This window comes from Musa acuminata, chromosome BXJ2-4, assembly GCF_036884655.1.
Source record: "Musa acuminata AAA Group cultivar baxijiao chromosome BXJ2-4, Cavendish_Baxijiao_AAA, whole genome shotgun sequence".
Classification (NCBI taxonomy): domain Eukaryota; kingdom Viridiplantae; phylum Streptophyta; class Magnoliopsida; order Zingiberales; family Musaceae; genus Musa; species Musa acuminata.
Window position 1 is genome coordinate 43,995,008 of NC_088341.1, and position 12,493 is coordinate 44,007,500.

The 12,493-nt window shown below is 43.7% G+C and overlaps 2 protein-coding genes across 6 annotated transcripts in view; one reads left to right on the forward strand and one right to left on the reverse strand.

The window, feature by feature from the left end:
* Positions 1-780: 780 nt before the first annotated feature.
* LOC103982563 (probable methyltransferase PMT21) lies at positions 781-7,098 on the forward strand. 2 transcript variants are annotated; one of them, XM_009399528.3, is made up of 8 exons: positions 781-1,001; positions 2,209-2,537; positions 3,006-3,154; positions 3,284-3,479; positions 4,398-4,608; positions 4,956-5,625; positions 5,739-5,816; positions 6,420-7,098. In XM_009399528.3, the coding sequence occupies exons 2-8, from the start codon at positions 2,268-2,270 to the stop codon at positions 6,637-6,639; spliced, it is 1,794 nt and encodes a 597-aa protein (XP_009397803.2). In that variant the 5' UTR covers positions 781-1,001; positions 2,209-2,267; the 3' UTR covers positions 6,640-7,098. The 2 variants fall into 2 exon arrangements, with proteins under 2 accessions (XP_009397803.2, XP_009397802.2); XM_009399527.3 differs by having other exon boundaries at positions 2,247-2,537.
* Positions 7,099-8,072: 974 nt separating this feature from the next.
* LOC135611132 (protein BREVIS RADIX-like) overlaps positions 8,073-12,493 on the reverse strand; it is a 4,449-nt gene continuing 28 nt past the window's right edge. Inside the window, exons 1-7 of one of the 4 annotated variants that reach the window (XM_065106471.1) lie at positions 12,286-12,493; positions 12,045-12,145; positions 11,073-11,228; positions 9,231-9,622; positions 9,012-9,147; positions 8,419-8,870; positions 8,073-8,341 (exon numbers count right to left, since the gene is read on the reverse strand). The exon at positions 12,286-12,493 is cut by the window's right edge and continues 28 nt beyond it. In XM_065106471.1, the coding sequence (XP_064962543.1) occupies positions 8,263-8,341; positions 8,419-8,870; positions 9,012-9,147; positions 9,231-9,622; positions 11,073-11,186 (1,173 nt within the window). In that variant the 5' untranslated portion in view covers positions 11,187-11,228; positions 12,045-12,145; positions 12,286-12,493 and the 3' untranslated portion in view covers positions 8,073-8,262. Of the gene's footprint in view, positions 8,342-8,418; positions 8,871-9,011; positions 9,148-9,230; positions 9,623-11,072; positions 11,229-11,376; positions 11,545-11,894; positions 11,918-12,039; positions 12,146-12,285 lie in introns of those variants that run through there. The other 3 variants (XM_065106470.1, XM_065106473.1, XM_065106472.1) reach the window with 3 other exon arrangements.

The window sequence follows — 12,493 nt, forward strand, 5'->3', positions numbered from 1 at the left end:
TTTGATTAATGCAAAGCGGCATTTGCCATACAGTACTTACCTTATATTGTTGAGATAGAGTTGAAAGCAAAACAATTACATGCGACTCCAATGGGATCTGACAGATCCAATTGTCGCTACATTCATGCTTGCACACTGCCTTTTGACAAAAGGGCAACGATGTATTGACCATCACGCATGCGATGGGTCCCTCCTTCCTCATGCCTATCGCCACTAACTGCCAAGAAATAGGTAGTTCTCTATGAAAACGGTCTGATCTGACCACGCTCGTTACCGTCGCTGACCACTTGGCTGGCCCACATTTATATTCTGAGTGTGTTAGGCTCGAATCACTTTCCGTTGTGCGATCGAACCAACTTTGGTTGGGTGACGTGAAGTGACCCATCCGGTCATGCTTGATTACCGAACCAAAAATTGGACTAGTTTAGGCCTATTGCCATTAAACTATTATAGAGGGTTGTTGTAATGGAGGAAGGCGTCATACACTAAATCCAATTCACCGACAAATTGGGCACCATCAGATGGACCAGATGTGGACCCGAGTCAGCGTGATTCCGTAAACCGGGTCTGGTTCAATTTATGGCCTGACCGGAGAGCTAGAGAGCCGCTCGATCCACCCAAATCGGGAAGGACATCAGGACGGTTCACCGTGTTCTTTGAACCACCACAGCATTGTTAAAGAGGACGAGCGGCACAACGATTACCAGCTTCTACCATCTCGTTTATTTACTACCGTTTTGCGCTCGTAACTAACCACTAGGGAAAGAGCACCGACTGCCAGAGGATGGCAGGCAGGGGCAGCTATAAAAGGGAAGTGGAAGCTTGGGGGAAGGAAGGCAGAGGCGACGCATCATGTTTGTGATCTAGGAGGAATCAGGGTCGGCGGGGTCGCTTATTCGGGCGACGAGATCTCGTCGCGTCATCTCATGCTATAATCGAAACTCTGGTTTTGGTCGGGGCGAGGAGGGTTCTCCGATTGAAACCGGACTCTTTCTCTTCAGGTACTCGTACTGTGATTCGTGATCTTTTGGAGTTAGATTTGAGTTTACGCTGATCGCCGTCGTGAATCGCCGTCTCCGATGTTGTTAATAGATGGCATTTGCTAGTCGGTGATAAACCCTTGCCGGTCTTTTCCATATTCCCCCAAACCGTTTGAATGAGTCTGGACTCTTCAAGTCCTTATCCTTTCGCTATCTCATCAACTCATATGTGGATCCTTTTGAAAGTCGTGTTAGGAAGTTGCTGTTCTTCCTGTGATTCTTTTGCTTTTTCCTATAGGATATGTAATTGTGGAAGATGTAAGTTCCTTAGTGTTGCTCTAGTTCTATCTTCATGCGTAGGTTTTTCTTGGACTAGTGAGTAGACTAGTGTTGACTTTTGCTACCTGCATGGTTAGATTGATTTTGTCTTTGATACATATATTTTTCATATGGTACACAAAGGTCGAAAGTAAATGGATCTGTATCAGTCTGTGTCGTTAAATTAGATCCCTTTTGTCTGATGGTCACTGCTGTTATAAAGGCTATCTCTGTTTCAGTCATTAAAATCTCTGTTTAGATTCATCTTCTGCTGTTGTGCTTCCTCGTGACCGCCATGCTGACTTTATTCTTCGAGATCTTGGATTAATGCATGTGCTGTATATTCAGTTTGAATTTGAATCTTCTGGGTATTGCTGTTTCAACCCATAGTTCATTCTCTATGATTATATTCGTTGTCTGGTTAGCTAGGAGTAAAAGCTAAACAGAAACTCTTTGATTTTTTCATCATCAGATGTGAAGATAAAATTTGTTCATTAGGTATCTCTCACCAGTAAGTGAGACTTCCACAGCATCCTGAAAAATCTTTGTTGAACTATATTTGACTGTAATAGAATTGGAAGATTTTCAAGTGGTAACTGAACATAATTACCTATTGTGAAAAGTTCACAATAGTTGTAGTAATTGTATTTTGACGTAGGAGATGAAGTTCTCCACCTACTAAGTTGTTTTGGTGTTACTGGAGTTCTGCTTATTGAAATTCAGAACGTGTATAATTGGCTGAGCTAGAGGATCTTTTCCTTAAAATTTTATATTGATACATATTCCTTCTCCTTTCAAGCTTAATATTTCATTCACCTAAATATAAGCTACACTGGATTAGTGTCATGTTCATTTCATTATTCAGTATTGCAGTCGGTTTATTGTGGCTGAAAATGATTATGGTTTCCAGGGCTGCTTTGTTACACACTTTCCTATATTTGTCTGCAGCCCTTTCATTTCTAAATCAAAATGAAGAAGAAAGACAGTAAGCCGGGGGCTTATCATGATAAAAGATGTCGGGTTGTCCCCATGACTTTAATGGTAATTGCCTTGTGTGGATTTTCCTTTTATCTTGGAGGAATCTATTATTCTGAAAAGAACAGAATAGTAAAGAAGGATGCAAGACCAGCAGTTCAGTCTTCGAAAGAAACTGCAGTGGCTTCTCTTCAAATAAAGGCTGTCGAGTTTCCAGAGTGTAGCACTGATTATCAAGATTTCACACCATGCACAGACCCAAAGGTAATTTCAGCTTCTGCTTCCTAAGTTTGTTTAAATACATGATGCGATTGAAGGTCAGATGGCAGTAGGATGAGTATTTATGTGATCTATGTAAATAAGTGCTGATGAAAGAAAATGGATCATTAGTGCCACCTAAAACAAATGGGTAGCCTTGTCTGTTTCAATTTGTTCTTGGTTCAGCTGCAATGTTCCTTATATGTTATTATTTCTAGTGGCACAATTTTTTCCATTTTGGTCCTATCTTACATGATTTATTTGCATGTATAAGTGTCTCTTTCTTGTTTAATTAACAATTCATGATGCTGCAAGTGGTCATTTCTCTGATGCACACACTATTTCATTGTAGATTTTATGTTACTTTGGCATGGGTAAACAATTTTACATGTTGTCATGCATGGTCATGTTGTTACAATTATTATCATTTCTCGTGTTCCTCATTTTAAAGTAAACATTTTCTTGTGGTCTCAGAGATGGAGAAAGTATGGTAATTACAGGTTAAGCTTTATGGAGCGTCATTGTCCACCAATGAATGAGAGGAAAGAGTGCTTAGTTCCTCCTCCTGATGGTTATAAACCACCGATCAGATGGCCGAAGAGCAAGGATCAATGTTGGTACAGGTAAGCCTTTCTTTTCCTAATATCTTGGTGTCCATTTCAGCAAACAAGGCATCTGTTCGTTTTTCCAAGGATGACTCTGAATGTGTGTTGTTACTTCTGACATGACCTCTATTTCAATCTATGGTCCAGAAATGTTCCCTATGATTGGATAAACAACCAGAAAGCTAATCAACATTGGCTCAGAAAAGAAGGTGACAGGTTCTTCTTTCCAGGTGGAGGTACCATGTTTCCCAATGGAGTTAGTGTGTATGTTGACCTGATGCAAAATCTAATTCCTGGAATGAAGGATGGAACTGTCCGAACTGCAATCGATACTGGTTGTGGGGTGAGTACCGACCAACTTATGTTCTAAGTGAAATTAGAAAATCTCCATGCTTATTTGACTGCAGCATGTCTTTGCTTTTAAAATTACATGATAAAAAACATGCCTGTCTGTCATACACTTAACATCGATCTATCTGCCCTCTAAGGGAAAAATTATGAAAAAGAAAATAAATGAACTTTAAATGTTGATACTTGGGGGATAAGCATTTTGGCATTGCTTGTTATGTGCCTGAAACTAATGTAAAATAGTATTACTTCATTTGACAACTGCCAAATTGCTGAAGCTCTAATGCTTCCATGATAACCTGTTGTGTAACTTGTTTTGCTCTTTGGATTTTACACAATGTTCAACATGTCATGACATGGTAGGCACTGCCTAAAACAGTTCCCGACACGAGTATGGTGGATTAATCCTTCCCGGCATGATTACATCACTAACACAACTTGATTAGGTGTCTTATTTTCTCTTGATGTCCATCGCTTAACCTAAGAATAGGAACTTTCAACTTATGCTGGACTTCTCTTAGTTTGACTAGTGATATTGCTCTCCAAAGAGGTCAAAAACAGGAAACCATCCATAAAACCAACCCCAAAGAGTCACCACCAAATGTTGTTTTCAAACCTGAGAATTATTTTGCATATTTTACGTCAGTGCATTACTAGTTAAGGCAACTCCAGTAAGTCTACTTAGAATCTTAGATGGAAACATTTGAGTCCCCTTGGTTGTCTGAACTCTGAAGACTGTTTGCTATTGTGTTTTCTTCTGATACTCTAAGCATTAGCTCTTTCAGGTACATTTATATCAATATTGACATTGAATTTGCTTGAGATGATAATCTATTTTTCTTTTACTGATTAAGTGAGATAAACCTACTTTATATTGGTAACTGAGGCATACTGTTTGATTTTTTTTTAAAAGGTTGCAAGCTGGGGTGGCGATTTGTTAGACCGTGGTATTCTAACCGTTTCTCTTGCACCTAGAGATAATCATGAAGCTCAAGTACAGTTTGCCCTTGAACGTGGCATTCCAGCAATTTTAGGCATCATTTCTACTCAGCGTCTTCCATTCCCATCAAACTCATTTGATATGGCCCACTGCTCCAGATGTCTTATTCCATGGACAGAATTTGGTATATTTCTGCTCACTAATATAGCTAAATTATCATCGTAAATTGCTTACTTTTCTTTAGAGATATTGTCCCACAAAGTTAATTCATGACTACATAGCATACAAGTAGTCATGAATGCAATTTAAATGCTATGTAACATGACTGCAAAATTTAGTTGCTTATCAAGCGATAGCAGGTGACAATATATTCGCAACAGTATGAAAATGATGTATTTTCCACCTGCTATTACTATACTAATGCATCCATGACTATATTCATCACTAATAGCTTGCATTCTTTCTTATTGCATCACTACAAGTAAGCGATTTGATCACTTCGTATCTGAAGTCTTGCCTATTATGTCTCAGATGGGATTTACCTTCTAGAAATACACCGAATACTTCGACCTGGGGGCTTCTGGGTGCTCTCTGGACCACCTGTAAACTATGAAAACAGGTGGCGTGGGTGGAACACAACAGTGGAAGAACAGAAGGCAGATTTTGACAAATTGAAGAAGCTGCTAACTAGCATGTGCTTCAAACTATATAATAAAAAAGATGATATTGCTGTTTGGCAGAAATCTGCAGATAATAGTTGCTATGATCAACTTACTGCATCTTCTTACCCTGCGAAGTGTGACGACAGCATGGATCCAGATTCAGCATGGTACACCCCACTTCGAACTTGCTTGACGATTCCAAGCCAAACGTACAAGTTGGGGCTGACGTCTGCACCAAAATGGCCTGATCGGTTGCGTGTACCTCCAGAGCGTACTTCAACGGTCCCTGGTGGTAACTCTGGTGGATTCAAGCATGATGACAGTAAATGGAAGGTGAGGATAAAACACTACAAGACTTTGCTCCCTGCTCTTGGAAGTGACAAAATCCGCAATGTTATGGACATGAATACTTTGTACGGAGGGTTTGCAGCGGCACTTATCAGTTCTCCGCTGTGGGTAATGAATGTGGTCTCCTCTTATGGTCCTAATTCCCTTGGTGTGGTCTATGACAGGGGACTGATTGGCATGTACCACGACTGGTAAGTAACAAAGTTTGATAAAGCATCTACTTCTTTGGCATGCTTATTTAAACGGATATACATTGTAACTAGTCAGCATTTTCTCATATTTTGTTTCCGAATTCACCTGTTAGGTGTGAACCATTCTCAACTTATCCTCGAACATATGACCTCCTACATCTTGATGGCCTATTTACTGCAGAAAGCCACAGGTGAAATAACTTGACTTATGTTTCTGTCACTTTGATTTTTCTTTCTATTTCTGATCGTTGCAATGAAGCTTGTCTTAGAAAACTTTCAAAAAACGTGTTGTAGAAATGGATACATGTAAACATGTTCTAGTATTTATTTTTTATGGTGACCTGCTAAACATAACTATTTTTTCACCAATGATCTATGTATTGATATATAGTAAAACTCTGCTCAAATTTAGCTTTTAGTATGGACGTCAATGACTTCAGTTATAACAAATTGTTCTTCAAAGTTGGGTCATATTAACCGGTGCAGGTCTGGGCTACTGAGTTATCTTTATCAAGTATATTTGCCTAATGGCATTCTTAACTCTCTTCTGCTGGTTAGCTTTAGTTGGTGAATTTGTTTCTTGCACCGAATTGTTTTAAATTAATGACATGCCATCACTATTGTCTTTTTCCTTGAAAGTTCACAAATTTCTAGTTTTTGCTGTCTTTGCAACTTGATCTGTGTCAGCATTTGCACTTTTGTATATGCGTACTTCTCTCTCTCCCGCTGCTGATTTCTAACTTCATAGATCAGCTTGCAGAAAACATGTCCTGACTTTATTTCTATTTTGGCAGATGTGAGATGAAATATGTGCTCCTTGAGATGGATCGGATCCTGCGTCCAGATGGGTATGCAATAATCCATGAATCAAGCTATTTTCTAGACGCTATAGCTACCATTGCCAAAGGGATGAGATGGAACTGCAATAAACACAGTACAGAATACAATTTAGATAAGGAGAAAGTGCTAATATGCCAGAAGAAGCTGTGGTATGCAAAGCAGAGTCAACAATGAGAAAATAAAGCCCGGTGAGGATTTTGGTAAAATCCTGGAAGTCGAACCGGCTAGGATATGAATATCAACACTTTTTTCTTTTTCTGGGTACATAACATAGGTATTCAGTATGATGGTGACTTCAAGAATAGGCCAGCCTGCAACTTCTTCCCACCCACCTCTTCTCTCTTCTGCAATTTCAGTTCCTCATATATTCTTTCTCAAAGTGAAAAAACCAACAGTAAGTAATGGAAGTTGCAGTGGATATGGTTTCAGGTTCCTCCTATTGGTATGGGTTATGTGGGCAGCTATAGGAGCGCAAATAAAAGGGAAATGTCCATTCTTTACAGAGTTTAAATGCTTTTCAGGCATTTTTTTAAATAAGGTGTATCCATATGTTGGGATTGTGAACATCATGAAAACTGATATAGAAATTGGATGTATTAGGCAATAAAAGTTTTTCAGCATTTGCAGGTTGTATCGGTTGCTTTTCTTTTGTTTTCAGCGGTCCATCCGTTGTCAGATCTCTTCTGACTCTGAAAGACCAGAAGATGCATCAATTGCAAGGCTTTTTTGAAGCATGTGGAAAACAAAGGTCTGAGCTTTGGCAGTATGGCTTTCTTCCGTTTCCTTCAATCATGGAATGTCGTTTCGTCCGAACTGATCTGAAATGGACGGTATGATTCCATCCTAAGCGTGAATCGTGGACTGGTTTGGCATGTCTATTCAAAAAAAAAAAAAAGACACTATTTATTTAACATTGGGTTAGGGTTCGATTCACGAGCCTTCTTTTCACGAGTTGCCTATCGTCGTCATACACTTTCCTCCGCCTCTTTGGTTTGTTTGTTTCTCTTTCTTCTTTTTCTTCCTATTCGTTTTTATTTTGTTCTTCTCATTTTCTGTGGTACATTATTACTTCCTCTGTCTTTTTCCTCTTTCTTCGTTGTTTCTTCTTCCTTCCTCTTTCTCCTTTTTCTTGCTACGCCTTCTTTTGTTATTCTAATTTTTCCAGACGGTGGTATGCCTTGTTATTTTTTTTCTTCTCATTTTTTTTAGACGATATGCATTCTTATTTTTTTTATTCTCATTTTTTCTAGACGATATGTACCTATGGATCATGTGTCATTGTTATCAACCGGCACGTATAGATTCGACAATGGTCGATACCATACGGCAATGTTGGCTTCATTGTTCGTATCCCTTTCATGCTTATATTTATGATTCGTGCGAGAGAGAGAGAGAGAGAGAGAGAGAGAGAGACAGAATTTTCTAGTGAACTCTGGATTCTAGAGAGAGATTTTTCGAGTGAACTCTGGATTCTCTAGAACTTGACCGTGGGATATGTGGATGCCTAATGTAATGTGCAAAGACTGGGTAACATAGATAGCGTTGGGATTTGCTGCGCCTTTGACTTGGAAAAAAGGAGAAATATAAATTGAGAAAAGGCAGAACGATTAGTAGATAAACACCCACCAGAAATGACATTAGATAGGATAAACCACCATGTTTTACAACGACAAGCAGCGACTGCTTTGTCTGGGCCAAAAAGGGTATGGCATATTATATCTTTCTCCAATTGCTTTTCTTTCTGTTTTCTTTCTTATCCTTGATGTTTTGGTATGGAATCCCCCCGACCGGTTAGTTCTAGAGGTACTGGGCTTGGATTCTTTCTCGGTTCTCCTCCCACCACAGCTTGGCGTGCACCTCCCCGAACCTCTCTCGGCTGCACGACCACCAAACCCGTGAGATGCGCAGGGCGTGAGATTGTTGATGTAAACACATGTACTGATGTATGTTTACCTGAATCGGACTCGACGAAGCTCCCGGGTGCCATCGGCGAGCTCGCGGATGGTGATGTACACACCCGGCTCGTCTTGCTCCACCCACTCGGTTATCTCGATATCGCTGGCGTTGCTGACGGAGACGGAGGCCTCGTCTCTGGACGAGGTCGTGGTCCGCGACGCCTCGACCGAAGATGTCTCCCCCTTGATGCCGGAAGCCCCTGCAGTCGATGAGGCGCCGGCGGCGGCGGCGGCGGCAGCAGCAGATCGAAGGTAGTGCGGGAGGATGTGCTCGGAGGGATCCGGCACCGAGGGAGAGTAGACCCTTTTTCCGGAGGTAGGAGGAGGAGGCGGTGGCGGCGGCGGCGGCGGAGGTCTGTAATTGTACCGAGTGGTGAGCCGTTCTTTGGCGACGGGAGGCGCGACGGGGCTCTCCCTGGTCGACCCGACCCTCGAGCAGAACGATTCCCTCTGAATACGATGGGTCCCGCATGTGAGTCCCACATATTTTTTTGTCTTTTACCGTGAGCACACTTGAGGCGTAAAGGCGATCGAAATAGCAGTTTGGGGGGAGGGGAGGGGAGGGGGAGAAGGAAGAGGTGAGCCACTGACCTCGCCTCCATCGTCGGATCTGGGAGGAGTAGGAAGTGCCTGGCGGTTGAACCGCTGCACGTTGTACAGCTCCATGATCCTGTCGTAGTTCTCTCCCCACCACCTCTGCGCTTGCCACTTGTTGAACATCTCCCGGCTGTCCAAGAAACAACCACCACCGTCTCAGAGACCCCCGTCACCAATCGAAGCAAGTGATCCAGCCATCGGATAGCGTCAAACCTGAACCGGATTCGCTTGAGATCGTTGCCAGCCCCACCAGGGAGCGAGACGAAGGTTATGTGGACCCCGGGTTCCACCTGGGCCATCCACTCCTTGGGATCGTTGTCGTCTTCCAGCACCACGTCCTCCGACGCCACCATCCCGCCGCCGGGACCGGGAGCCCACTTGGCTCTGCACCTCGCCTCCTCATTGACGCTCATGAAGTCCCATGCGGGAGTCGAGTTCGAGCTCGCGGCGTGCAGCTGACCGTAGCGGCCCCCGATGTCGGAGCCTGCGTCGTCGATGTTGTAGGAGCCGTGCGGCTGATGCCGGACGCTCTTGCTTCTGAACGACGAGCTTCCGCCTTTGCACTGACGATGCGATCCAGAAAACTTCAACACCATGTCCTTTATCTGTGAATTTTGGATCATGGAGTTGAGGTACAGCGTAGCCATGGACAACCAATAAGTGGTTCGAGGAGAAGATGAACCGATGGTCACGATTTCCACCGTCCATCTGCTCCTTTTTGTTTTGGATATCCATCCAATACCGAACAGGGTTTTTAAAGATTTGATTGGATGATCACTGATCTCAAAGGCTTAAACTATTCGGAAAAGATGCTTAATTACCTCTATCGCGAGTACACAGTAAGTACGAAACCTTCTCATATCATCTTAAAGATTTGATAGGCGATCAGTAATCCTAAAAACCTAAACCATTAGAAAAAATCTAATATATACTTTTTATTTATTTTTTTGAACTTTGAACGGGTTAATAGTATTATTCAATGGCTAAAGACAGCGATGCCAGGAGCGTGCCTTTTCCTAAAGGTGCACATGAAGTTTGATTACCGAGCCACCCACTAAACATCGTGACCTTACTCTAATCAATTCCTTAAGCACTACACATTAATGATCAAAACCTCACACGGTGTGGCGTGAGTAGAATGGAATAAGTTGGACCTCCACGTTCTGTGGAGATCGCTTATTTGCCAAGTTAAATGGTCACCATAAAGAGGCCATCACCATACAAGTAGCCCCACGGTAGAGGAGTGCAAACTGTGCGGAGGAGGAGGACCACCGCCGTTGCTTCTCCTCCACTTTATTCCTTTCGTGGCGCATACAAGCCTCTCGTCCTTGTTACATCCAACGGACCTCTTTCCATCGGAGAGCTCTTCTTTTAAAAAAGACCCGAACCTATGCACCCCACCCTCGAAAGAGAAGAACAAAACCACACAGTGCGTACAGTGAGCGGGCGAGCCTCAAAAGAAGGCGAAATCACCCTCAAGCCCACTCTTTTTGGACAAACCTCGTCTCTCTATCTCTCTCTCCCTCTCCCTGTCTATGGATCCGCGCGCACTCACTTCACAGCGGCAGTATTAGCCCCCCTGCTGTAGGAAAGAAAGAGACGGTGGGCCTTCCGCTGTCCTATCCCCCTTGACCAACCTTTATCCTATAATTTGGACCGATGGGGCTCACAGTTATTTCCGCTGCCCGGACACCCATTAACTCGGGTATCTTTTTATGTGCATCTCTCGTTCTTTCAAGGCAAAGTTGCAGTAGCTAGGCCTCGTAGTAGAAGTGGAGTGACAGCTTTGGTTTGCAGTAGACGGGGTCAGGTCGGTCGTTTTCACTCCTTTGGGTGCTGCCCTCTCCCACAGTTCAAAGACACCGGTGTCAATGCACCTGTCCTAGCGCCAGAACCTCCCTTTCTCAGCCCAGTGCAAATACTATCCTATCTTCTAAACCCATTCGACTAGCGATTTGTGAATGGCGTTGCAATTTGGCCAATAATTAATGCCGAGAATGAAACGAGGAATGCTCACCGAGAGGTAAGCGGAAGGGGGCGGAAGCTGAGACTGACCTGAGAGGTGAGGCTTTTGACGGCCTCTTTGCCGCTCGGGGTGGTCGCCGCACGCGCGGTATCCTCTCCGCCATCTTCCAGATCGTGCTTGGAGCAGGCGATGCAGGCCAGCATCTCGTCCGTGCGTCGTCGTCGTCCTTTCCGATCCTACCACACCTGCAACACGAGAGTCATATTCACCAGACTGCCATTCCCAGGAGACGCCTAACAAAGCTACGTTGCTCTCGGAACACCCCCCGATCCCAATTTAATGATGTCGGGGCGGCTTTTCGGTCTTTTCACAGCTTCTACAGCGAATAAATACCAACGATTTCGCTGACAGGTCCTCGGTTGCCATCCCATATGGTTATTATATAAACTATAGGTTGCTGTTGCAACAGCGTTGAGGAGGAGCCGACTTTAATCGTACAGCCAATGGAATCAAGCGGATAATAACGATGCACGGGAGCGATGCAGGGAGGGGGGGGAAGGTTCTGATGGGAACATAACAGCAGAGGGGTAATTAGTGTGCGCACGCGACATCCGAGGAACGAAGCTTTAATAGGTAACGCTCGAGCAGAGCAGAGCAGAGCAGAGCAGAGGGGGGGGCGGAGATGTGGAGGAAGGGACCCAGCATTTTGGAATCTCTCTGTTTTAGCCTATAGCGGCTATGATTTGGTACCTGTGAACCCATCCCCCTCCCCTGTGTCTACACTGTCCCCCACCCCCCTCGCCTCCCTCCTATCTCTCTCAACACATTCCATGGAGACTTGCAGACAACAGAGAGGAGACACACAGGAGAAGATTTGCACGGAGAAAAGTGGCATCAGAAGAAGTTGTTACCATCAATGCCTTTCGTGTGTCTCTCATTTTTCCGTCCCTCGCTTTTCCCCTTTGATATATTGCCAGAGCAACAAAGCTTTCTCAAACGTGAAGAAAAGAAAAGAAAAAAAAAAAAAAAGGATAAGAAGGCAAGTGTTCCAAGTACCTGACCACGTTTTAAATCCGTGTTTCTGCTGCTGTTCCGCTTTCCTTTCCTGCCGGCAATCTGCAATCTGACGACAATCGAAAGAAGACACCTCCGGTTTTTCTTCCTGAAGAAACGAGGGTTGGGATGAACAAGATCATACGGACGCATCTTTAAAGGAGCAATTGAAATTAATGTTCACTCGGAACCAAAGATCATCAGAAAACCACAGTATTCAGATCAACGAACCATCGTGGCTTTTCTTACCAAAATCAGCTCATATTCGCTCCAAGAACTCAACCACGATGCTTCCCGTGATCGTTCCCGACAAGGAAAAGCGATCACCACCCTCTCCAGCTTCTCAATTCCAGCAAGAAGGGAGAAATCACCGCGAGACTGCCGCCAGATGGTGGTGGGCTTCTGGTTCGACTCGAAGAAGAAGAAGGGAGGGCGAGTCGTCTGTTTCCGTCGTGGC